The sequence below is a fragment of the Medicago truncatula genome, chromosome 2 (assembly GCF_003473485.1).
Source record: "Medicago truncatula cultivar Jemalong A17 chromosome 2, MtrunA17r5.0-ANR, whole genome shotgun sequence".
Lineage (NCBI taxonomy): Eukaryota > Viridiplantae > Streptophyta > Magnoliopsida > Fabales > Fabaceae > Medicago > Medicago truncatula.
In genome coordinates this window covers 10,396,331-10,424,249 of record NC_053043.1, presented here as the reverse complement: position 1 = coordinate 10,424,249, position 27,919 = coordinate 10,396,331, and the positions used below count along the sequence as shown (strand labels likewise).

General features: G+C 31.6%; 4 protein-coding genes across 4 annotated transcripts; 3 read left to right on the top strand and 1 right to left on the bottom strand.

Annotated features, from left to right (window-relative positions):
* The first annotated feature begins 1,768 nt into the window (after positions 1-1,768).
* LOC11415673 (F-box protein CPR1) lies at positions 1,769-5,016 on the top strand. The gene is made up of 2 exons (XM_003594346.4): positions 1,769-3,184; positions 4,628-5,016. Exons 1-2 carry the CDS (start codon positions 1,968-1,970, stop codon positions 4,665-4,667), a joined length of 1,257 nt encoding a protein of 418 aa, XP_003594394.1. The 5' UTR covers positions 1,769-1,967; the 3' UTR covers positions 4,668-5,016.
* Positions 5,017-7,220: 2,204 nt separating this feature from the next.
* LOC11412108 (F-box protein CPR1) lies at positions 7,221-9,552 on the top strand. The gene is made up of 2 exons (XM_039830383.1): positions 7,221-8,524; positions 9,090-9,552. The coding sequence occupies exons 1-2, from the start codon at positions 7,308-7,310 to the stop codon at positions 9,127-9,129; spliced, it is 1,257 nt and encodes a 418-aa protein (XP_039686317.1). The 5' UTR covers positions 7,221-7,307; the 3' UTR covers positions 9,130-9,552.
* A 9,666-nt stretch (positions 9,553-19,218) lies between these two features.
* On the top strand, positions 19,219-21,251 carry LOC11412107 (F-box protein CPR1). Its single transcript, XM_003594343.4, has 2 exons — positions 19,219-20,428; positions 21,064-21,251. The coding sequence occupies exons 1-2, from the start codon at positions 19,302-19,304 to the stop codon at positions 21,101-21,103; spliced, it is 1,167 nt and encodes a 388-aa protein (XP_003594391.3). The 5' UTR covers positions 19,219-19,301; the 3' UTR covers positions 21,104-21,251.
* A 4,884-nt stretch (positions 21,252-26,135) lies between these two features.
* Positions 26,136-26,465, bottom strand: LOC11406463 (cysteine proteinase inhibitor 5). Its single transcript, XM_003594340.1, has one exon. It carries the CDS (start codon positions 26,463-26,465, stop codon positions 26,136-26,138), a length of 330 nt encoding a protein of 109 aa, XP_003594388.1.
* Positions 26,466-27,919: the final 1,454 nt, after the last annotated feature.

Sequence of the window (27,919 nt, the reverse complement as noted above, 5' to 3'; positions counted from 1 at the left end):
CGTTGCTTTTATTTTTTTTAATTTGATATATTTATTTTATAGTTTTTAATTGTATTATAAAACATAATTAATAAAATTTGTAGAATATTTTTTTATAAATATATTTTAAAAATATTTTCTAAATATATTTTATAAATATATTTTTTTATATTGTACTAGATTATTTTAGAAGTGCTCTAATATTTATGAATACCTAATATTTTGTTAGAACTTTTGTGTTTGATTATTTATGAAGTTTTTGGTTACGAGTTTTTATGTTAAAATTTTTATGAAGTGAATAATATAAAAATCATGATATTGTTTTAAGGTTAGAGGGATAAAAAAGTAATTTGGTTTTAAAATCCCTCCCCTCCCCTTATGAACCAAACACATATTTAATTAAAATCTCTTCCCTCCCATCATTTGAACCAAACATATATTTAATTGATATATTTCCCCTTCCCTTCCCTCCCTTTCCCTCCCCTCCATTAAAACCCCTCCCTTCCCCTCCGTTGAACCAAACGGACCCTTATGGGAGGGGAGTGTAATTTACTCAACATATATTTAATCCGTAATAAATAAAGGTGAATAAAATAGAACATCATGGAAGAAAGATAAATAAAGATAAAGAATACATTCCTTAAAAAAAAAAACATATAAATGAAGGGAGCACATGTAAGAAAGAATACACAACCAAAAAGGAATGTAAGAAAGAAAGAAGAGTTAATAAATCTTTACCCCCTGTAGTATAGAGTACTTTTGATTTTTCCTGTAATTTTTTATTTTTAAAATTTCGTCCTTGTAAAATAAAGATTCTTCAGGATTGTCCCCTATGCCCTATGACTCAGCATAATCTTTGATGTGTCATTGACTTGTAAATTCTTTTTTACACGTGGCATCCAAAAAAAATTGAAAAATAAACAAAAAATGTCACGTCAGTGACGCATCATAAATTCTGCTGAATCACATGGTTTAGGGGACAATCCTGAAGAATCTTTATTTGACAAGGACGGAATCTAAAAAAAATAAAATATTGTGGGGAAAACTAAGGCATTGTTTGGATAATCTAAAACTAACGGATCGGAACGGAATGGAGTGGAATGAGATGGGACGGAATGGAACGTCATGGAATAAAAATTTCATTCCATTGTTTGGATATTTCAAGACGGAATGGAACTAATTTCCCACTCCATTGTTTGGAAGGTGAACGGAACGGAACATGTTATAACTTTTTTATTCCAATTTTACCCTTTAGTTTAAAAATATTAATGTGTAATCAATATATGTTTATTTTGGCATCAAGTAACACCCTAATAAACAAGTACATAATAAACATGGTTAATTGAAAAAAATGTTCAGTACTGATTAGTTAGAATAAACAAGTCATACATGTTCATAATAAGCATAAACGGCAAAAAAAACGTATAATACTAGTTAGTTAGAATTGAAGATAATTTTGCAGTGCATAATAATGATTCTTACATAATTTACGATTGTTGCATTGTAATTTGCCAGTCAATTTCTCTGCGGTAGTAAGTAAACATGTCGGAAACAAAATTGGGAAGTAGTATGAAGTATGGGAAAGGCAAGAAGAAAGAAGGCAGTGAACAGAAGAAGAAGAAGAAGAAAACGACGAAAGGAGGAACAATAGTTGATGAAATAGAAAAGGCAGGGGCATAGTTGTCATTGTATTATTTATGTATTCCATTCCATTGGATACACCTTAATTTGGGGGGAATGAAAATTTGGCTTAATGGGTGGTATTGGATGGAATGAGTTTCATCGCACTCCATTCCATTCCATTCCTTTTTTGCAAAATCAAACAATAGAATATGGTTTTATCCTACTCCATTCCATTCCACCACTCTCCATCAATCCAAACATAGCCTAAAAGTGCATTATATTACACGCCGTAAAGCTCTGTTAACACAAGAAAGAAAGAAATGAAAAACCCTAAACCCTAGCAGAACCTTCATTCCTTCCTTACAATGGCGGCTGAACTTCCACCGGAAATTCTCACCGAAATCCTTTCCCGCTTACCGGTAATATCACTTCTCAGATTCCGATCAACTTCAAAATCATTTAAATCCCTAATCGATTCCAACAAATTCATCAACCTTCACCTCAGAAATTCCCCCAATCAATCCTTAATTCTTCGATTCAAATTCGATATCTACCAAATTAAAATCGATGATGATTTCTCTGATCCAGACACATCGATGTTACTTTTTCCACACAACCACCCTTTCACCGGCAACAGCACCAACATCGATCCTTTCAAGGGTAACAACACCATTACTCTTATCGGTTCATGTAACGGCCTCCTCGCCATGTCCCACGGCGTAATAGCTTTCACGCATCCTAACGCCCCCAACGAAATCACAATATGGAACCCCAACACCCGTAAGCATCGGATTATCCCTTTTCTCCCTCTTCCTATCCCTAACATTCTCCAATCTGACAACCCTAACCGTGGCTGCTTATGCGTTCATGGCTTCGGTTTTGATTCTGTATCCGGCGATTACAAACTCCTCAGAATCTCTAACTTGCTCGATCTACAAAACCCTTTTTATGATCCACATGTCAGACTCTTCAGCTTGAAAACAAACTCATGGAAAGTAATTCCTAATTTGCCTTATTCTCTTTACTATGCTTTAACAATGGGGGTTTTTGTTGAGAATTCTAGTTCTCTTCACTGGGTAGCGACGAGGAAAGTTCAACTGTTTCAACCTGATTTAATTCTCGCGTTTAACCTAACACTTGAGACTTTCAATGAGGTTCCTCTTCCTGATGAAATAGAGGAAGAAGTTAATAGTAAGAGTTTTAAAATTCGTGTTGCTGCTTTAGGAGGGTGTCTTTGTATGATTGTGGATTATAAAGATACTAAAATTGATGTTTGGGTGATGAAAGAATATGGATGTAGAGAGAGTTGGTGTAAACTTTTTACTGTGGTTAAATCTTCTTTCGATTTACCTTTGCAATCTTTGAGGCTTTTAGGTTATTCGAGTGATAGAAAAAAGGTTTTGTTGAGGGTAGATGTTGAGAATCTATTTTGGTATGATTTGGAGAGTAAACAAGTTAGTTATGTTCAAGAAATTCTTAATTTGGATGACACTATGATTTGTGTTGGAAGTCTTGTACCACCTTACTTCCCTGTTGATAATCGTAGGAAGCAGGAGAATCCTACAAGCGAGAGCGAGAAAAGGTACTTCTTATTGTTTAACTGAGTTGTTGTTGTTGTTGTTGTGTATAAGTTATATCAGTTCGATGGACCTTTGACATTAAACTCTATATTATAGGTCAAATTGAATTCTTATCATAGGATAAGGATTCTCTAATTACTTTGACGTCTTTACCTTTGTTTATGTATATGACAATGTGTGTATGCTTTATTTCAAAAGAAACAAAAAAAGACAACAATGTATGCTATGTGTTGTTTTAGGAGTTGACCTTGTGAGTTGCTAAAGAATTTGCAGCATTCCTTTTCTTTAAAATTACATTGAAGAAAGACTTTTGAAATGAATTGTTTTTTTTTTTTTTTTCCTTCTTCACATTGTTTGAGATCTTCACTGCTAAATAGTTATTTCGACAAGCTTAACCCCTAGTATGGTCCATATAGCAGGTAGGTTCGGCACTTTCACCACGTTTTTCTTCTCTATCATCTTCAGAAACACAACCAAATTCTATTGTGTGAGTTAATTAAAATTATGGGTTAGATATGGTCTTTAATTTTTATGTCTTGGTTCTGCTAATAAAAATCAAGTTACAGAAAGCCCAGGCTGAAACTGAGAGTCTAGATTATTATTTTGTATTTATTTTAATTTCTTATAGAAAACAAATCACATCATTCTCTACAGCACAAATCATCCAAGAACAACAACTCTTTTCCTCAACTCTTCACTACACAACCATAACAAAAAGTTCCGCAAGATCTGACTGTGAACATGGACTTGGGTCCTCAATTCCCCTTTCATTGGGGTTTTAAGTCAAGAGAAGATGGTAGAGTAGTGGTTCCAATAGGGTTACAAATATGTGAACCATAGGATAATGGAGGTTTTTATGGGTCGTTTTATGTGTGGTTTCCATGGGTCGTTTTATGTGATGGATTGTAACTTAATATGAGAATTGTTTTATATGTGGTGGTGTCGAGATGCAAAATTTCATTATTAAAAATCCAATAAGCTCTCAGCTCAACTTTAAGAAAGAAAGGAAATGTAAACATAAATTTGAGAGACATTATGAAATTTGAGAGTTTTCCTTTCTCCTTTACTTTCACTCCGTCCACATTCCCCCACCTCCATTGTCCGCCAATTCGATTGCAATCTTCACCTATAGACTTGGTACACCAGAATCTATGTTTTTAAGAAGTGATGGGGAACCAGTTACAACCAGTCATATTAAGAGGTCCACGGTTGGACCTTTAAAAATAGGGACCATATTAGGGGGACCCTGTTTTTTAATGTTGAGACTATTACACCCTGCTTTGGTTTGATATTTGTGTATGTAAAGAGAGGAAAGTTGTTGTTTAGATTTTGGCCTACCATGAAAGTACTCCAAATTTATGCATAGTTCCTTTCAAAAGCATGATTTTTATCAACTATTCTTTTGTGATATTTTTGAACTTCTTTGTGATTCATTTTTTCCACAGGGACGACTTCTTGTCTGGAGGATTTAAATTGAGATTGTAAGGGAAGGAAGGACCAGTGAAGTGCAGCTGAAATAGGATGCTTCTGTTGTTTCTTGTGATGGAATTGCTCACCTTGGTTTGTAGGAAAGGTTGAATTGATAATGATGGAGTTGCACCCATTTTTATCCCTCTTTTTGATTTGTCTGAGATTACTGTTCTCCCTCTTGTGTAAAACTGTTATAGCACTATTTTTAGAGGAGCTGATAAAAGTTGCATAGGCATGTGAAGCATGATCATCATATCACCATCAATGTAGATGTCAATATTGAAAATGGTCGATTTAAAAAATTTGTATGTGTTTGTGAACTCTAAAATGAGCCAAGCATCGTATTTCTTATTTCTGCATAGAAGCATCAAATTTTCAACAGGGCTTCTAGTCTATAGACTCCTTATTATCATACAAATTTTGAACAAATTTCTGAAAAACAATTCGGACAACTCATATAACGTAAGTGGATGCTGAATTAATTGTGTTTTTTTTTTTATAAATCATTTCTAGCCAACTGTAAGAATGATACTGTTAATAGTTTTAAGAATTTAGAAATGTGTGTTGCATGATTTTGGAACTTTTTTTTTTTTTAATTTCATTTTGTAGTTTTTTTTTTAGAATTGGAAAATCAAGTTGAAAGAGAATACTGTGATAAGCATTAGTATTCCATTACTTTGAGTTGAATTGCAACTGTGATGGGTGATACTAAGTTTTAAGCAACTGTGTATCCCTTTATTTCATATTTATAAGTGAATTATAGGATGTTTGATTCTTATGCATTTTCTATTTGCTGCAGCCTTTCTGGGTTCTCTTTTGTAAATCATTTCAATTTTTTGCAAAAGAACTGTCCGTTCGCCTATGGTTGTAGTATCATTTGATGTAGCACTTACTTGCGGGTGTTGAAACTTCATAGATAAATTTAGTTGGTCTCATAAAAAGATCCTTTAAGAATAAGGTTATTCAAAATAAGATGAACATGGAGGTAGAAAGAATACTCTCCTGAATCTTACTTCACACCCAAATTTGGAAGCTATACTCTCGTAAAAAGATCCTTTCGAACTGTGTATGCAAAAACTTGAAGAAGAAGAAGAAGAAGAAAACATTCTTAAGAAAATTTCAGAGAATGTGACAGAAAAAATTGATGAAGGAATGCAGAACTAAGAACTTTAGGGCTCAACCATGCATAAAAGGTTAAACTCATACTGTTTTGGTGATTTTGTTAAATACAGAATTGATTGAGTAAAAAAAGTTTATTATTCTGGATATATGATACACTTCATGTAGTAAACTAACTTTGTTAGATCATGTGTACTATTCACCAAGATACATTGACAATATATTTTTACTAATATATAAAGAAAAATGATTTCTCTCAAAAAAAAAAAAAATGATAGCGTGTAAGATATTGTTGGATTTGTTTCGATTAATATTATTAAAATATCAACTTTTTATAATTTTTAATGCATAATAAAAGATGTTAAAGATCTAAGACGTGCATTGGTATGTGTGAAAATGTCAACTAGGTTTGTGAATTTTTCATCCGGTTAAACAAGGTAATCTTATTTTGACAATAGAAACCTACAACTCAACAATTTTTCTCAGTTTTGTGGATTTTCATCGGATTTTTCAATAAATAGATTAACATGCTTGTTTAGACACGAATTTTGGTCGATTCTAAGCCCAACCGGTCAGCCTAAAAACAATGACTATAGATTTCTTTAGTATATTGGGATGTATGGCATTGTAAATTGTCCTCTTAATTGTACCCTATGTGAGAGAGGCTTTGACCCTTGCTAGCTCTTTGGGGGGGGGGGGGGTCCGAGTGATCATCACATTATATCTTGAAGAGTCAGATAAGTGAGGGTTAGACGCCATATTTTAATCCAAAACTTTGAAGATATTTAGTTTAAAAGTCCTCTCATATATAAAGCGTTCAACATTTACTTTTTCCATGCGATGTATGACATATTACTTACACTTGACTTTTAACCTCAAGGATATTTTTGTCATTTTGAAAAATAGTAGCATCTCTTTTTCTTCTATTTATCTCTTTTATCTTTTGTATCAGACAAGGGTCATGCTAACAAGTGTCCTTAGGGCACCCTTTAGGACGATAAAAGTAGAAATAATTGATGAGTTTAATGAATCAAAAGTCAATTTTTAAAGTTTAAATTTAAAGAATGCATATTTTTTAAGATAAAGTTCCCTCATTAGACTTTTTATCAAGTGCTAGCACTTGTTAGCATTTTCCACCAAACAATAAATAAAATCTACTCTATTTCTTACATTTTTCTATCTTCTCTCGCTTTTTTTCACCTCTTTATCTCTTCATAACTTCTTGTCACAATCATACATAGTTTAAAAGAGAATAAAAAGCACTTGACCAAACAAACAAAAGTGAATAAAAAGCACCTGCTAAAACTATTTAACTTTTTTAATAAATAATTTGTTAATTTAAAATGCTTAAATAGCGTCCTCCATGCACGGTTAAGAGGACCAATAAAAAATTTGAATAAAAAGCAAAGGAAAAAAAAACAAAAATACATACAAACGAAGAAAGAAACATCGGTGGGTTTTGCGAAGAAATGAAGTAAGAAACGAAAAACCCTAAACGGCTAAACCCTAGCAGAACCTTCCTTCTCATTCCTTGGAATGGCGGCTGAACTTCCGCCGGATATTCTCGCCGAAATCTTCTCCCGCTTACCGGTAAAATCACTTCTCCGATTCCGATCAACCTCAAAATCACTTAAATCCTTAATCGATTCCCTCAAATTCATCAACCTTCACCTAAAAAATTCTCTAAATTTCAACCTCATCCTCCGTCACAACACCACCGATTTCTACCAACTCCATTTCCCTAACCTAACCAAATCTATCATTCCACTCAACTATCCCTTCACTACCAACATCGATCCTTCCACGCGGAGCCCCACCGACCTCCTCCGTAACAGTAAAATGTCTCTTATCGGTTCATGTAACGGCCTCCTCGCCATCTCCACAGGGGTAATCGTTTTCACGCATCCTAACAACCTCAACGAAATCACAATCTGGAACCCTAACACCCGTAAACATCACATTATCCCTTTTCTCCCTCTTCCTATTCCTATTCTTAACTACGACGACAAATGCTCCTTATGCGTTCACGGCTTCGGTTTTGATCAAATATCCGGTGATTACAAACTCCTCAGAATTTCTCACTTACTCGATCTACAGAACCCTTTTTATGATCCACAAGTGAGACTCTTCAGCTTGAAAACAAACTCATGGAAGATAATTCCTGCTATGCCGTACGATCTTCAACATTTATACGATTTGGGGGTTTTTGTTGAGAATTCTATTCACTGGATTATGACGAAGAAACTTGATGGGTTACATCCTTCTTTAATTGTCGCGTTTAACCTCACACTTGAAATTTTCAATGAGGTTCCTCTTCCTGATGAAATAGGTGAAGAAGTTAATGGTGAGAGTTTTGAAGTTCATGTTGCTGTTTTGGGAGGGTGTCTTTGTATCACTGTCGATTATAAAGATACTAAAATTGATGTTTGGGTCATGAAAGAATATGGATGTAGAGATAGTTGGTGTAAACTTTTTACTATGGCTGAGTCGTGTTTCGATTTACCTTTGAAATTGTTGAGGCCCATATGTTATTCTAGTGATGGAAGTAAGGTTCTGTTGGAAAGAGCTCATGTTTTGTTGGAGGTACAACATAGGAAGCTGTTTTGGTATGATTTGAAGAGTGAACAAATTAGTTATGTTGAAGGAATTCCTCCTAATATGAATGAAACTATGTTTTGTGTTGGAAGTCTTGTCCCACCTTCCTTCCCTGTTGATAATCGTAGGAAGAAGGAGAATCATCCAAGCAAGAGAAGGTACTTCTTATTGTTTAACTGAGTTTTTGTTGTGTATAAGTTATATCAGTTCAATGGACTTATCATATCATATATGCAGTTAAACTCTATCAAATTGAATTCTTATCATAGGATAGAGTATTTTCTAATTACTTTGAAGTCTTTACCTTGTTTATGTTTATGTATTTGACAATGTCTATATGCTTGCTTTTAAAAGAAACAAAAAGTTGACAACAATGTATGCTATGTGTTAGTTTAAGAGTTGAGCTTGGGACTAGCTAAAGAATTTTCTTAAAAGAAAGAATTTTGGTATGAATTGTTATTCTTTTTCATTTATTGTTTGAGACCTTCACTCCTAAAACCTTATTTTGACAAGCTTATTTTTGAATGTTGAGACTATTCTACCCTACTGTGGCTTGATTTCTGTGTATGTAAAGAGAGGAAAGTTGTTGTTTAGAAATTGGCTACTGGGAAATTACTCCAAATTTATGCATAGTTCCTTTCAAAAACATGGTTTTTTTTTTTATGAACAATTCTTTTGTCATATTGTTGAACTTACTATGATGAGATGAATTTTTTCCCACAGGGATGACTTCTTGTCCCGAGGATTTAAATTGAGATTGTAAGGGATGGTAGGAAGGACCTGTGAAGTGCAGCTGAAACATGAAGCACCGGTTGTTTCTTGTGATGGAATTAGTCACCTTGGTTTGTGGAAAAGGTTGAATTGATAATGATGGAAGTGCAGCCATTTAGCTTTTATAAGTTGTTTATCTCTTTTTGAATTGTCTGAGATCACACTTAGCCTTCTTGTGTAAAACTTAGTGGAACTGATCAAAGCTATTTTTGCTTAGGCATGTGAAGCATGAGCATCATATCACCATCAATTTAGATGTCAATATCGAAAATGGTCGATTTGAAAATTTGTATGTGTTTGTGAACTCTAAAATGAGGCAAGCATCTTATTTCTTATTTCTATTAGGAAACATGAAATTTTCAACAGGGCTTCTAATGTATAGACTCCTTATTATCATACATAAATTTTGAACAAATTTCTGAAAAACAGTTCTCACAATATTGAAACTAGTTGGATGCTGAATTAATCTGGAATTCATATTGCATACTATTTTAAATGAGATAGTGAAACCTTATTTAAAGGATCATACAATTAAATTTTGCTTTTTTTAAAAGCATTTTTACCCAAATGTAAGAATGATACTGTTATAGTTTTATGAATTTGGAAATGTGTGCTGCATGATTTTGGAACAAATTTTTATTTTTAATTTCTTTTTGTAGTTTTTATTGAGAATAGGAAGATCAGATTGAATTGCAACTGTGATGGGTAATGCTTCGTTTTAAGCAACTGCGTCTCCCTTTATTCCATATTAATACGTGAATTATAGGATCTGTTTGTTTCTGATGCATTTTCTATTTGCTTCATCTTTTCTTGGTTCTCTTTTGTAAATAATTTCAATTTTTTACAAAAGAAAATTGAGTTTGATGTAGCACTTTCTTGCGAGTGTTGAAACCTTAAAGTTAAATTTAGTGGTATCATAAAAAGATCCTTTTAGAATAAGGTTATTCAAAATATGATGAATGTGGAGGTAGAAAGGATACTCTCCTCGATCTTATGTCACACCCAAATTTAGAAGCTATTGTTCAATTAACATTAGAAATGCAAATGAATCTTGTGATGATTCTATATTTAGTCCAGCGTTAGTATCTTCTTTTGAATGCAAAAGCTTGAAGAAGAGGAAGAAAACATTCTTAAGAAAATTTCAGAGAATGTGAAAGAAAAAATTGATGAAGGAATGCAGAACTAAGAACTTCAGGGCTCCAGCACAAAAGGCTAAACTCACGCGGTTTTGGTGTTTTTGTTAACAGATAAATGTTAGAGTAAGATTTTTTTTTAGAGAAAAACTATATAAAAAAGTGAATATCTACTGTTTTATTTAAAAAAAATAAAAAAAAAACTGAACTATTCAATAAAATGGGAACAGCCGGTTACAAGTGAAATGAATAAAAAAATGGGTGTGTTAAAAGAGTGTGTTACTGGATGTGTCCCTGCCATAGCTTCTGTCCCCGTCATCTATGGCCTTGTTTGTTTGTTAATCAAGTAAATTGGGATATTAGCTTTATTGCAAGTTTGGATGACGCGTTCAGAAAGTGAATTTGGGACAAGCAATGAAACTAGGTTATTCTTTTGCAATATCATGGATTTTAATAGATGATGACCATCATGGGAGTTGGAAAAGCCACTCTGTATGTGTTTGACTGAGGAGCCTGGTAGAGTACATGAAGACTGCGTTTGGGGAGATTGAACATAGGAGATGAAAAGTTAAAACTTAATTTAATAAAAAAAATAAGGTTTAAATATGTAAATGATCCCTGTAATTTTGCGCATTTTTTGTTTTCGTCCCTGTAAGTTTTTTTGTTCTAAAACAAACCCTGTATTTTACTAACCTTTTGGAAAAGGTCCTTGCCGTCAGCTTCCGTCAACAAAAATGTCATGGTGGCTAACGGAGCACACGTGGCAGCTCATGAGTTGGCAAAGTTGATGAGATGGAATGAGAGATGATAAGTTGTTAAAATACAGGACTAAAATAAAAAACGTAAATTGACACAGGGATGAAATTAAAAAAACGTTTAATCTTCCTCTTCCTCTCAAATTTCAGTCTTCTTCTTCCTCTCAAACTTTCCCCAATCTATCCCATACCTTGCGCCCTTGAACCAAAACCCATATCCTTCAACAATTTATTCTAATTCTATTACTCAATCATATTGTGTGTTTTGATTGTAATGTTAAGTTGAAACATTCTATGCTACTTAAGTTTGATTAATTTAGTGATGTTTGTTGCAATTGATTGCAAATCCATTCATAAAGTTTATAGATAGTAAAGGAAGAATACATCTTTTTCATCCCTCTTTTTTTCCACAATTCCCTCTTATTCTTCCAAATTGCTACAATTACCATGCATAAATAGTCAGATCCCCTTTCATCTTTTCTCAATCACATTCAAATTCAAACTCTAATTTCTCAAATTTTTGTGTTTGAATTGTGTAATTTTGTGTTTTTATGTAATTGGTGAAGAGAGTTTATGTTGTTTTAATGTATTGATGAAGAGTGGGTCTTGTTGTTGTTGATTAATGATTATTAGTTTTGTTTTAAAAAAAATATGTTTGTTTTTTTCTTTCTTTTCCTGGGTTTGGTGTTGATTATTTATGAATATGGTGATGAAGATGAAGAAGACAATGAGGGAAGAAGAAGAATAAGATCTTGATTTTCAATTTGAAATTTTGATTTTACGTTTTTGATTTTAGTCCCTGTGGTAATTTACGTTTTTGATTTTAGTCTCTGTCTTTACACAACTAATAATCTCTCATGTCATCTCATCAAATGTGCCAACTCATGACCTGCCACCTGTGCTCCGTTAGCCACAATGGATCATTTTTGTTGACAAAAGCTGACGGTAAGGACCATTTTCAAAAGCTTAAGAAGATACAAGGTTTATTTTACAAAAATAACATACAGGGACGAAAACAAAAAATGCACGAACTTACATGGACCTTTTACATATTTAAGCCAAAAAATAATATTTCCAACACTATGGCTGAAAGGGTAACAAGTTAAATGAATTAAAAAAATGGGACACATGGCTCATTCCTATTGAGTGTGTTAAAAGAGTGTGCTAGTGGGTGTGTCCCTAGCATTTCTCTTTTTCATTTACTAGTAGAGATATTCATTAAATTCAATGAACTGTTGATCATAATCCTTGCAAAATCAAGTCAGGACTTCTTCTCCAAACACGAATGGACACACAAATCTTCCTTTAGATCATATGGCACCAAGTAATCAACTCTGATCAGAACTCCACTACTTTTGCAAAATCGTATCTACATTCTCTTCTCCAGTCTAATGAGTAAAAAAAACCCTATTTCCACCCATAAAAATAACATATAAGGACGAGAATATGACCTCCACAAACGTTTGTTGAAGTTTAAGTATCATTAATAAATCATTTATGTTTAACATGTAAGGAAATGATTACTGAAAGCCTTGTTTTTGTTTATATTTCCTACAACTTTGTGATCAGGTGTGAAGTGTTTCATTGATCAATGAGGTGTGAAGTGTTTCATTAATAAATATTTCCTTACCATGGGGTGCATTTCTTCAAAACTTATTATTATAGCCAGATGAACCAATTTCCAGAGAAATCAAAGATCAATGAGAAAAGCTAATGGCATTCCATAGCTGGCCAGTACCTTGCTCTTGTATGCACAACAAACAAAAATATCCATTAAACTGCATTCTAAGAGCTTAGGTTCCAACACCACTTCAATACTGGCTATTGAACCTGAAAATTCTGAAGTTATTGACGAAAAGGTGGAACCATCAACAACATTAGGTGAAATACAAGGAGGGAAACAATTTGAGAATGATCACAAAAATAGGTCCAAAAGTTGGCATTTTCCCGAGCATATTGTTGACTCTCTTAGTCAGAATAATCTATCTGGTATTGAAGATAAAGATGAGTTGAGATCTAAGAGTGATTTAGGTAATAGGAGTTTTCACACAGTTGAGGAATATGATGATATTGTTAATAGAATTTGGTTGAATAAGTCACAAATTGATCAACAAAGTGAGGTTAATAATGAAGATGATGATGGCTCAGTAATCAAAATGGACTTTCAGGTTTCTGAATTTTATTTAGATTTTTATCTTTGAATTGGGGAATGACAAAACTATTATTAAAAAAAAGGGACACTAATGACGAATTTTGTGATCGTCTCTGAGGGGATTTGAACTCAGTCCTTTGAGGTTACAAGGTCAAACTTTTATAATTGAGTTAACATCTCATGGATTGAAATCTAAATTTGATTGTCCTCATAGGGAATTCAACTTTGTTATAAAAACTCTTACGACTGAGTTGACACCTCATTAGTAGGTATTGAATTTAGATCTAATACAACTCAACATAATCAGGATAAGGATTCTTCCATTAAAAAGATGCAACTAGTATGCTTGAACATGAACGAGGAAGTGGTTCCAAGTCATAAAACAAAAATGCTTGAGAAGGGCTATAGCAAATAGACTAGAATCCCTTGGAGTTCCATCCAATGTTGAATCTACAGACATTGCTAGTCTTAGAGAATGGCTTCCTGAAGATGGAATAAACCTACTCTCCTTGATCTTATGTCACACCAAAATTTGGAAGCTATATTCTTCAATGAACATTAGGAATCCAAATGAATCTTGTGAGGATTCTATATTTAGCCCAGAGTTGGTATCTGCCTTTGAACAGTGTATGCGAAAGCTTGAAGCAGATGAAGAAAACGTTCTGAAACAAATTCTTGAGAATGTGGAAGAAGAAATTGATGAAGGAAAGTAGAACTAAGTATTTTAGTACTTTACCATGCATAAATGGTTAAACTCATACTTTTTTGGTGATTTTGTTAACAACAGATAAATGTTAGAGAAAATTTATTTCATATCTTCAGTGTTTGTATGCAAGTGAATTTACAGGGCACATTTTTCTTTTAGGTGAGTTTTTTTTGTTTGTTTTGGAATTTTACCGAATAAAAAAAGTTGATTATTTTGAATAAGTCTGAACTAACTTACAGCTAATAGTGCAGGGAAATTTTAGTGCATGCTCATTTGACTTGTTTGGATACTTTTTTTTTGTCATAAATTTCTTTTGTATCAAATTTATAAATAATCCATTCCTTTCACTTTCTTTTAATTCCTCTATATTTTCTTCATCAATCAAACAAAATATAATTAGGAAAGTGACTAACTTGTCCCGGTTTATTTTTATAGGCCAATGGGTTATTTTTCTAAGTTAATTTCTTCTCAGTTTTTTACTTTTGTTTTGATCAAGCCAAAAAAGAGCATTTCTTTATTTGTTTATATATACAACACAATTGTAATATTAATGGGATGCTGGCTCTTACATTTATTTTTGTAACAAGTTTATTCCACCTTTGTTTTCTGCATTTTATTTTACCTTGTGATTTCTCTAGATAGAGGACTGAAAGAAGTTTCTTGCATACTTCAAAGTATACATACATCTCATCTGAGTCCTTGCAAATGTTTATTTTGTTTCACCTTCTACAATATTTCACCTTTGTTTTCTACTTTATATCTGAAGAGTAAAAATGGAATAAAAAATATATAATTCAAGCATTTCGTCCATTTTTTAAACAACGGTATGAAAATTTTGTCCATTCCACTCCGTTATTCAATTGATGGAAAATTGGTTTTGTTGAGGGTAGATGTTGAGCTGTTTTGGTATGATTTGGAGAGTGAACAAGTTAGTTATTATGTTGAAGGAATTCCTGATTTGGATGATGCTATGATGTGTGTTGGAAGTATAGTACCACCTTTCTTCCCTGTTGACAATCGTAGGAAGAAGGAGAATCCTTCAAGCAAGAGAAGGTATAAGTTATATCAGTTCAATGAACCTTTGATGTTTTTTTTTATTATATTATAAAATTGAATTCTTATCATAGGATAAGGATTCTCTAATTACCTTGATGTATTTACTTTTGTTTGTGTATATGACAATGTGTGTATGCTTTATTTCAAAAGAAACAAAAAAAGACAACAATGTATGCTATGTGGTTTGCAGGATAAGGATTCCTAAATAGTTATTTTGACAAGCTTATTTCTGAATGTTGAGACTATTACACCCTGTCATGGCTTGTCTGTAAAGAGAAGATATTTGTTGTTGAAATTGGCCTACCATGAACTTACTACAAATTTATGCATAGTTCTTTTCAAAAGCATGGTCTTTTGTGATATTTTTGAACATACTTCGATGAGTTCATTTTTTCCTGCAGCAACTTTTTGTCCCGAGGATTTAAATTGAGACTGTAAGGGATGGAAGGAAGGACCTGTGAGTGAAGTGCAGCTGAAACAGGATGCTCCAGTTGTTTCTTATGATGGAATTAGTCACCTCGGTATGTGGTAAAGGTTGAATTGATAATGATGGAGTTGCACCCATTTTTATCCCTCTTTTTGAATTGTCTGAGATCACACACTTATCCCTCTTGTGTAGAACTGATGTACCACTGTTTTTAGTAGAGCTGATAAAAGCTATTTTGGCGTAGGCATGTGAAGTATGAGCATCATACACCATCAATTTAGATGTATATATTGAAAATGGTCGATTAAAAAATTTGTTTGTGAATTATAAAATGAGGCAAGCATCTTATTTCTGCAGGGAAGCATGAAATTTTTAACTCGGCTTCTAGTCTATAGACTCCTTATTATTTTGAACAAATTTCTGAAAAATAATTCTGACAACTCATAACTAGGTGGATGCTGAATTAATTGGAAATTCAATATTGCAATTTCATATTCCATACTATTTTAAATGAGATAGCGAAACCTGTTTTGAAAGGATCATACGATTATATTGTGTTTTCTTTTTTAAATCATTTTTAGCAAAATGTAAGAATGATACTGTTATAGTTTTAGGAATTTGGAAATGTGTTGCATGATTTTGAAACATTTTTTTTTTTTTTTTAATTTCATTTTGTAGTTTTTATTTTGAATAGGAAGATCAAGTTGAAAGATAATACTGTGATAAGCATTAGTATGAGTAACTGCAAGGACACTGTGATAATACTTTGAGTTGAATTGCAACTATGATGAGTAATGCTTCGTTGAGGAGAATGCTAGCTACACATTTTTTTGAGCACTCTCTGTGGTACCCACATAAAGTGGTGGGACATTCATTGATTTTCCCCAATAAAATAGTGAGTGCTAGAGAGAGTGTTCAAAAGATTGTTGCTAGCATTCCCCTGCTCCGTTTTAAGCAACTGCGACTCCCTTTATTCCATATTTATAGGATTTTTGTTTGTTTCTTATGCATTTTCTATTTGCTTTAGCCTTTCTGGGTTCTCTTTTGTAAATCATTTCAATTTTTTTGCAAAATAACTGTCCTTTCACCTATGGCTGTAGTATCATTTGATGTAGCACTTACTTGCGGGTGTTGAAACTTTAAAGTTAAATTTAGGTAGTCTCGTAAAAATATCATTTAAGAATTATTATTCAAAAAAAGATGAATGTGGAGGTAGAAAGAATACTCTCCTGGATCTTATGTCACACCAAAATTTGGAAGCTATTCTTCAATGAACATTAGGATTGCAATTATGCAAATGAAACTAATGATGATTCTATATTTAGTCCTGTGTCAGCATCTGCTTTTGAACAGTGTATGCAAAAGCTTGAAGAAGAGGAAGAAAACATTCTGAAACAAATTCTAGAGAATGTGGAAGAAGAAATTGATGAAGGAATGCAGAACCAAGAACTTTAGTGCTCGTTCTTTTAGTTGAGGTTTTTTTTTTTGGAATTGATTGAATAAAAAAGTTGATTATTCTGAATATAGGATACACATTATGTAGTAATCCTAACCAAGCTATCAAATTTTAACTAACTTGTGACGGTGAAATTTTAGTATATGGCTATATGCTCATTTGACTTATTTGGCTTCATTTTTTGCCGTGGTCACATGTTTGTATCATATCATAGTTATTAAAAAAATTGGAGGAAACAAATTCACTGGAAAGAAGTAACATATGATACTTTTGTATCATATACAAGTTATGACTATTTCACCTCATATCATAAGGTATATATTTTTTTTTACCAACATTGTAAGACAATCTTATTAAAACAGTAATAACTCCATTATACTGTGGCTCAGAGGAATTAAATCACAGTGTTTACGAAATATTGATATGTTGTTTTATATGGAATTCTTTTGGCATGTAGCGATAAGTATGTATGTATAATACTAAACTAAGCAAGTAATGCATACCATGTGGTTTGTACCATCTGAGAAATAGATTTAAGAAGCACCGTGAAAAATGTTGTATGAGCCTCTTAAATCTCTTTTTTTTATTAGTAGAAACCTACAACCCAACAATTTTCGCAGTTATGCAGATTTTCAAATGGTTTTTCAAATAAATCGTTCGACCAATTTACTCGTTTAGACAAGATGGTTTCTCGATTCTAGGTCAAACTAAAAACAATGACAATACACAAATTTCTTTAGAATTTGTTAAATTTGGGATGGGACACTAATGTATTCTCAATTTGTGCTTGTCATCTTACTGTCAATTATTTCTTAATTTTTTTATAATGAGGGTGCAAAACTACCCTCCAAATTGTACCCTTTGGTATGTGGGGTTTGAGAGATCGTCACATTGGGTCTTGAATAATTATATAAGTGGGAGAGACATCAAATTAATAAAAAATCTTAAGATATTAGATTTATGAGTTTTTTTTTTTTTATAAATTGTTCAACATTCACTTTTACGTTCAATATATGACATACTACTTACGTTTGATATACCAACATTGATAGAGTGTGGGTTGTCAAATACCAGCTCCGTACCAAAATGACTAACCTAAATGACTGTTCACACACATGTTAGTGCATAATTTTGATCTCTAATATCTTTAATTACATATTAGCAAAAATTTATATATTAGCAACAATTTAAAAAATTGATGTTTTGAAAATTGTCATCGAGACAAATTACGTTACGTAAATAATTCACATAATCAAACAAGATCCGTTATTTTGGAAAGGAGAGGGTATTAATATTATACAACATTCAGTAGTTGCTGGACATGTTGATATTAAGCTGCAATCTTTGAGGTGTTGCAACAATTTGATGCCAATCAGTTTGCTGTATTTGATGATACTACGATGGCGTATGTAGTGCTGTAATTATTAAATTGTTGCAACAATTTGATGCCAACCAATTTGTTCAATTTCGATATTTTTAAAGGAAAAAACACAAACAATTTTGTGCCCTTTAATGTATGATTTTGACTTTCGTTAAATTTAAAAAAATGAATTTTAATTTATTTGGACACAATTTTATTAAAGTGGTTTTTTATTACAAAATTATGATAAGGATAAAAAATCATTTTGAAGAAAACATGTTTGTCCAAAAGATCACTTTTTACGTATGAATAAAAAATTTATATGTATTTTGTCCAAAAAAAAAAAAAAAAGTTTTATAAGCATTATAAAGAAGCATATATCTACCTCGTCGTTACGTTAAAAACAAATTGACACTTTTCTTCTTTTAAAAACTAATATAATTTTATCATGAATAGCGGTAGCAATACAGAGGATAATGAAAAATGATTGAGGCTGGATTAAAATTTAGATGAGCTTGTCTCCTAGTCTAGCTTTCCAATATTTGATCAATCTAGTTTATTTAAATTCATAATTTTTCAAAATATTTAACTCGCTGATATTATTATATTAACAAAATTATAAAATTCATTCCTTCAGTTAATACTTTCATCTTTTATTTTGTTTTTCTTTTCAATTTAATACTTTATGTTATAATTAGATAACACTTTAATCCTTTATTATTTTTTTTTCAATTTAATCATTTATGTTAAAAAATGTCAGCATTAATGTCATTTTTTATGGGATTTCGTCAACGAAATTTAATTTTCTATATTTATATGATGAAAATTTAAAAGCTGTCAGAAAAATTATTAAAAACTAATTCTACTAATATCATTTCTCATAATTTTTCTTAGATAATATTTTACGACTTTAAAATTGAATAAGAAGCAACACATTTTTTTTGAAGGAAGGAATAAGAAGCAACACATGAAAACTGAATAAGAAGCAAGGGAAAAAAAAAATAAAAGAATACATATAAACGAAGAAAGAAAGAAAGGCGGGTTTTGCATTTAGGTTGTAGAACGAAACGAAGGAAGAAACGAAAAAAATCCTAAACCCTAGCACCTTCCTTCCTTACAATGGCGGATCTTCCGCCGGAAATTCTCTCCGAAATCTTCTCCCGTTTACCGGTAAAATCACTTCTCCGATTCCGATCAACCTCAAAATCACTTAAATCCTTAATCGATTCTCACAAATTCATCAACCTTCACCTTCAAAATTCCCTCAATTTTAACCTCATCCTCCGTCGCAAAACCGACCTCTACCACCTCCATTTCCCTAACCTAACCACCGCTGTTCCACTCAACCATCCTTTCATCCACCACAGCAACAACATCGCTCTTCTTGGTTCATGCAATGGCCTCCTCGCCATCTCCAATGGCGAAATCGCTTTCACTAACCCTTACTCCGCCAATGAAATCGCATTCTGTAATCCTACCATCCGTAAACATCGGATTATCCCTTATCTCCCTCTTCCTATTCCCTCTCGTTCTCAATCTGACAACATCGCTTTATGCGTTCACGGATTCGGTTTTGATTCATTATCCGCCGATTACAAACTCCTCAGAATCTCTTGGTTCGTCGATCTACAACACCATACTTTTGATAATTCACATTTGACACTCTTCAGCTCGAAAACAAACTCTTGGAAAACACTTCCGGATATGCCGTATATTCTTTACTATACTCTAACCATGGGTGTTTTTGTTGAGAATTCTCTTCACTGGATAATGACTCCGAAACTTGATGGGTTACAACCTTGTTTAATTGCTGCGTTTAATCTATCACTTGAGATTTTCAATGAGGTTCCTCTTCCTGATGAAATAATTAGTAATGAGAGTTTTAAAATTTCTATTGCTGTTTTGGGAGGGTGTCTTTGTTTGCCTGTGAATTATCAAACTACTAAAATTGATGTTTGGGTGATGAAAGAATATGGCTGTAGAGATAGTTGGTGTAAACATTTTACTTTGGTTAAATCGTGTTTAGATTTTTTGAGGCCTTTAGGTTATTGTAGTGATGGAAGTAAGGTTCTATTGGAAATCGATTGTAAGAAGTTGTTTTGGTATGATTTGAAGAGTGAACAAATTAGTTATGTTGAAGGAATTCCTAATTTGGATGACACTATGATTTGTGTTGGAAGTCTTGTTTCACCTTCCTTACCTGTTGATAATCGTAGGAAGAAGCAGAATCGTACAAGCAAGGGAAGGTACTTCTTATTGTTTGACTGAGTTTTTGTTGTGTATAAGTTATATCAGTTCAATGGACCTTTGACCTTAAACTCTATTATATTGTGCTGATTTAATTGAAACACGATTTAACCAAATTTAGTAGTTTGATAGTTCTGATTTAACAAAGTGGTCAAATTGAATTCTTATCATAGGATGAGGATTCTCTAATTACTCTGGAGTCGTTACCTTTGTTTATGTATATGTATTTGATTTTGACATAATAATTGTTTATGTATATGTATTTGACAATGTGTCTATGCCGATTTCCAAAGAAACAAAAAAAGACAACAATGTATGCTATGTGTTAGTTTTAGAGTTGACCTTGTGACTAGCTTAAGAATTTGCTGCTTATAGAAAGAATTGTGGTATGAATCGTTGTTCTTTTTCATTTATTGTTTGAGATCTTCACTCCTAAATAATTTATTTTGACAAGCTTATTTCTGAATGTTGAGACTATTCTACCTGCATTGGTTTGATATCTGTGTATTTAATAAAGAGAAGATGAAATTACTCCAAATTTGTACATAGTTCCTTTCAAAAACATGGTTTTTTATCGAACATTCTTTTGTGATATTGTTGAACTTACTTTTATGAGATTCATTTTTCTCCACAGGGATGACTTCTTGTCCCGAGGATTTAAATTGAGACTGTAAGGGATGGAAGGAAGAACGTGTGAAGTGCAGCTGAAACAGGATGCTCCAGTTGTTTCTTGTGATGGAATTAGTCACCTTGGTTTGTAGGAAAGGTTGAATTGATAATGTTGTAGGCGTACCCATTTTATCCCTCTTTTTTTTTTTTTTTTTTTTTTTTTTTTTTTTTTTTTGTGTCTAAGATCACAGTTATCCCTCTTGTGTAAAACTGTTACATCATTATTTGTAGTGGAGCTGATAAAAGTTATTTTGGTATAGGCATGCGAAGCATGAGCATCATATCACCATCAATGTAGATGTCAATATTGAAAATGGTCGATTTAAAAAATTTGTATTTGTGTTTTTGAACTCTAAAATGAGGCAAGCATTGTATTTCTTATTTCTGCAGGGAAGGAAGAATTTTTGAACAGGGCTTCTAGTCTATAGTTTTTGACCGATGAAAAAACTGGAAAATTGATGTTTCTGTTTTTGCCTATGTTCAGTACACATCGGCAGTTAACTGCCAAGGTTTCCATAAAATTCGGCAGTTAACTGCCGATGGACATTTAGGTAAATTACTCATGTGTCTCTGCTTAACCAAATGTGTCAATAGCGATTCTCTTCTCTCAATTGTGATTTTGAGTAATATCATGAACTCTTCTATTTGTTAGTTCTAAAGTCATTTTCTCAATTGTGATTTTGAGTAATATCACAAACTTCTATATGTTAGTTCGCATGAAGGGTCGTGATATGATACCGTCATTTGGAAACTTTGGTGTTTGCATAAATAGTACTAATCTAAATACCCGGCGTTGGATCAAGAAAAGGGGTACTACGAACCCATTTCCCCACGCATTTAACCAGTTTGTGTGGTTCAACTTATATTATAACTTTTCCATTTTTATCCCCTAAAAAAACATTATCATTTTTGTTTAGAAAATATAATAAATTAAATTTAAATAATTGACCAGTGACAAAACATTCTTCCGTGTATGAATTGTATTTTTCGACGATACTATTAAGCGTATAAATAATTAAGTGACTTAGAAAGAAAAAAAAACATTATTTTTCGCAATCACATTGTTTTTACGTCATTTGTAGAAAATGACACAAAAACATTTAAGTGACATACCAAAGAGAATAAAAAGTTAATCAATGACATCCTGTCACTTTTTATAATGAATAAAAATGTTTAATATATTTTTATACAAAATAGGAGAATTTTCTTACACAAAAAATAAATGAACTCACGATTTTCTAGACATACTTTGATAAAAACTAGTCTATAATCAAACATGAATTTTTTTTTTTCTCATTTGTCAACTGTATTTTATCCCATTTCAAAAACATTACTCCCTCCGTCTCGTAATAAATGATCTGTTTGAAAATGTGTAATTTTGACCTAACTTATTTTGACCATATTTTTCTACTAATATACAAAGATAAATAATATCATATAAGATGTCGTTAGATTCGTCTCGATGAGTATTTTCAAAATATCAAATTGTCATAATTTTTTCCAATATATTATTCAAGATATTTAAACTCAAAATTACGCATTGGTATGCGTAATCGGGTCAACTGTGTCACTTATTAAGGGACGGAGGGAGTAATAATTTTCACTCTAAAATGCTCAAACACTCAAGTATAAAAGTCAATGTGTTCTTTAAAAAAATAAATTATAAAAATCAATGTGAACTTTTCGTAAAATCATATTCTAAGAAAATTTAAACATAGTTAAACAATCATATAATATATTTAGATTGACAATCCACTTTGATACAAAACATAAACTTTTATTTCTATAAGATATAAGAAGCAATATTTAATAATTTAAGCATGAGGATTAAGTGCAAAGGAAATAAGGCTAAAGTTTTCCGATGACTTCTCCAAAACAATTGTGTCATAATTGTTAGAAGCTGAACCATTATTAGCTGAAAGTGTGAGGCTATATCTAGTCCCATTGTCGACAACATTGGATACACCACTATGACTTTCTCGTATACCAGTTTTGCCTCAATATGTTGGTTGATGTACTCAGTATCAGCAAAAGTGGCAACTTTCATCACATGTGGATCATTGACGTCTACAAAGTCAGCTTGATTGGTTGCTGTTGAGGCAAGTAAAACAACAAGGATAAGATCAAGTGATTGAAATCTCATGATGCTTATATTGTAATTGTTATCTTTTAAAGACTAACAAAAATTATAAGTTTGAGTATGCCTTAGTCAGATTGATTGTTATATATATAGCACACAAATTATATCATGTTGATATTATTTTTTACTCGTGAAATAAATATAATCAAGTCAAATCTATTTTTTTTACTCAATTCAGTCAAATCTATTAAATTATAAAAAAAAAGGATTACCTATAAGTTGAATATCTATTCATCTAATTATATTTTAAAAATATTTTCTATCCTTCATTTTTTTTATCTATACTGCATTCAAGTTATATAAGTTGGTAATATTCTTTTTCCAGTAAAAAAAATATATAATTAAGTCAAATAATTTTTTCTCATCTAAGTCAAACCTATTTTTTTTTGACAAAGAAGTCAAACCTATTATATTATGTAAAATAATATTACATATAAATTGAATATTTATTCAATTAATTAGAATTATAAATATATATATATATTAAGATATCCTCGTGAGCTTAGCTCAGTTGATAAGGACAATGCATAATATATGGAAGGTCGGAGGTTCAAAACCCCGCCACCACCCAAGACAAAAATATAAATTAAGATTAAATTTAAGTTGAATAATAATAGTACCTAAAAAAAAAAGTTGAATATCAATCTAAAAAATTATTACCTATTTGTTTTCATACCGAGAACGAAATCTATTCTAAAAAGTAGTTATAATTAGAGTTTAATGTTGGTGGGTTGACGGTCGAAACCAATTTTGCACATACAAATAATCTAAATATTTATAATCACCGTATCAATGCATGTTTTTAATTTATGTGGCAATTTAGAATGTTTTAATTGATGAAAATTGCTTTTGTTTTTCCACTTGTTTTTGCTCATTTCCACCCCCAAACTACAAAGATATATCCAACATGAGTTAAGTCATGCTCGGTAGAACCAACGTGAGTTAACTCACGCCAAAAGTCAGCGTGAGTTAACTCACGTTGCGATCCATTTCTATTTTAGGCCATCACCTGCACCTCCACACTTCAAAAAAGCACTTCTTTCCCTCTTCACTTCTAAAAAATCATAAAGTGAAAAAATTTTGTGCAAAATCTTGAGCTTAAATCATTGCAAAACATCAAGAACCAAGCTTATACGATCATCAAAAGTCAAAAATCAGGTAATTTATCATCTAACACCTTTACATATTACTAGTTTTTGAGTTGTATTTGTCATTTCTAGAGCCCTGAACGTGGTGTGAGTTAAGTCACATTGAGTCTCCAATGTGAGTTAACTCATGCTGAAAGCCAACGTGACTTAATTTACGTTGGGGTTCATAATTTGAATTTCGGCACCAATTTTTTTTTTCCTTGGACTTGTTACACAAGTTATTTATATTTTTTTCCTTGTTATTTTTTTTTATTAATAGATATAGTGATGGTTGAAAAAGTTGTGGACGATGGTGTTGAGCCGAAAGTGGCAATCATTGAAGCTTTCCTTGATTTCAAACATATCATTGAAGCTTCGGTTTATGTCAAAATTTCCACTCAAACTTCCGTTGAGGCCAATACTACCGGTGTTTCCAATGTTTGCTGATGTTTGAAAATAACTCCTTCCCAAAATCTGAGTTTCTTCTCCATCTTATATCCATTCTCTTCCACTATAAACATTCAACACTTTTAATCGTCTAAGGTCTCAATCTATATACATAGCAAAACAAATCTACAAATTATATTATCTTCAAACCAACATATACAATTTTGACCAAATTTAATTTCTCTTCACGTTGATATAAAACACTAAAAGCAGAGAAATCAAAATCTAAAAAATCCACGTTTGATTTTTTGTGTTTGTTAGTTGTTGGGTTTGATTCATAATTTTATTTGGGTTTCTGATTCATGAATGTTGATGATAGTTATATGAAGAAGATGAAGAAGAGGAAGAAAGCAATAAAAATTACGTGTTTGTGATACACTGTTAGATCTGATAGACCTCTTTATCCAATAGTCTTCTTTTTAAGGGGTTTAAAATTAATAAAATAGGACCAAATTAATGGCTAAAACAAAGATAAATGACCATTTTGAAACGTTTAATCGTTAGGGGACCAATTTAAAAAAAGAATTAAATTAAGGGACCATATGTTCAATTAAACCGAAATTTTTTCATACTCATAAACTAAAAACTCCAACCACTAGGTTTTAGATCCATTATATATATAAATAAAAGTATGAATGGAACTACACTTCTGCAAAATCAAGCACCACCAAAACTCTATATTTATAGTAGTGACAAAGCATTCTTCAGTGTATGAATTGTATCTTTCGACGATACTATTAAGCGTATAAATAATTAAGTGACTTAGAAAAAAAACATTATTTTTTGCAATCACATTGTTTTTACATCATTTGTAGAAAATGACGCAAAAACATTTAAGTGACATACCAAAGAGAATAAAAAGTTAATCAATGTCATCCTGTCACTTTTTATAATTAATAAAAATGTTTAATATATTTTTATACAAAATAGGAGGATTTTCTTACACAAAAAAAAATGATATATGTATCAAAAAATTAAAAGGGGTTCTTTTTGTCATTTTGCAATGAACTCACGATTTTCTAGACAAGTTTTGATAAAAACTAGTCTATAATCAAACATGAAATTTTTTTTCTCATTTGTCAACTGTATTTTATCCCATTTCAAAAACATTAATAATTTTCACTCTAGAATGCTCAAACACTCAAATATAAAAGTCAAATTTAAAAAAAATTATAAAAATCAATGTGAACTTTTCATAAAATCATATTCTAAGAAAATTTAAACATAGTTAAACAATCATATAAGATATTTAAATTGACAATCCACTTTAATACAAAATATAAACTTTTATTTCTATATATATAAGAAGCAATATTTAATAATTTAAGCATGGGGATTAAGTGCAAAGGCAATAAGGCTAAAGTTCTCCGATGACTTCTCCAAAACAATTGTGTCATAATTGTTAGAAGCTGAACCATTTTTAGCTGAAAGTGTGAGACTATATCTAGTCTCATTGTCGACAACATTGGATACACCACTCATGACTTTCTCGAATACCAGTTTTGCCTCAGTATGTTGATTGTTGTACTCAGTAACAGCAAAAGTGGCGATTTCAATCACATGTGGATCATTGACGTCTACAAAGTCAGCTTGATTTGTTGCTACTGAGGCAAGTAAAACAACAAGGATAAAAACAAGTGATTGAAATCTCATGAAGCTTATATTGTAATTGTTATCTTTTCAAGACTCACAAGTCTTATTGGTTTGAGTATAACTTAGTCAGATTGGTTGTTATATATATAGCACACAAATTATATCATATTGATATTATTTTTTACTGGTTGAAATAAATATAATCAAGTCTAATTTATATTTTTTACTCAATTCAGTCAAATCTATATTTTTGACCTATAAGTTTAATATTTATTCATCTAATTATATTTTAAAAATATTTTCTATCCTACATTTTTTTATCTATACTGCATCCAAAGTTATATAAGTTGGTAATATTCTTTTACTAGTAAAAAAATAAATATAATTAAGTAAAATAATTTTTTCTCGCCTAAGTCAAACCTGTTTTTTTTTTGACAAAGAAGTCAAACCTATTATATTATGTAAAATAATATTACATATAAACTGAATATTTATTCAATTAATTAGAATTATAAAAATATATATATTCTTGTTTATCTATATGTTAAAGAAGTTATATCTTATTGGTAATATTATTTTTACCCAATCAAGTCGATTTTTATATTTTTTTTAGGTAATTAGGTCAAATATCTTTTTCCAAGGAAGGTAAAATATCATACTTATATCTAATCTTTGTTAACATTGCTAATGAAATTGCAAACCCTAAACCTAAATTGTTTTGGTTCTAAAACAAGGGAGGCCGTTGGATCTCATCATTTGGCTAAGCATGCATCTCATCCTTTTGATCTAATCTGAGTCAAATTTGAAAATTTGATTTCCTATGCACTTATCCAAGTTTTGACTCATTAATTATCCTCCAATTCCCAAATTGACTCCACACTTATCGATGTCCACCTCTTTCTCCTTCATTTTTAAGTTCTCTTCTCTCCTCTCCCATTATTCCTTCTTTATGTGTTGGAATTTAGATTGCTTTTACTCAAAAAAATCTCTTCGCCCTTTGAGTTGTTCATCTTCCACCTCACTCTCAGACATTCAAACAAGATGCTACTATATATATATCCTAAATCGTTGTTCATGTATCTTTTCCCTAACTTTGTTATTCCATTACATTTTTGGTTTGTTTGTAAGTGAATTGATGATATTTAAATAGATTTTACCATCATGTATTATGCTGTTAATAAATTGATTGATACTTTAAAATCATGTGTATTTTTTTTTCAAACACACCAATATGTCCATTGATGTTGACCTTTAATGATTGTGCTTTCCTCTTCGCTCTGTGTTTATAAATTGAAAATATGATTGCGAAGTATATTTAGTTATTCAACATTCCTTACGTTCAATTCCTTTATCTTGCGCGGGTTCTGCTGTCATTTTGGGAACTTCAAATGTAGTTTATAAAGAGATATTCGAAAATGTGTGACCCAATATTTTGTATGCCCTTAAATACTTTTTATGTGTATTTATTTTATTATTTATGTAATGAATAATATCAGAACTTTTTTAACTTCTCC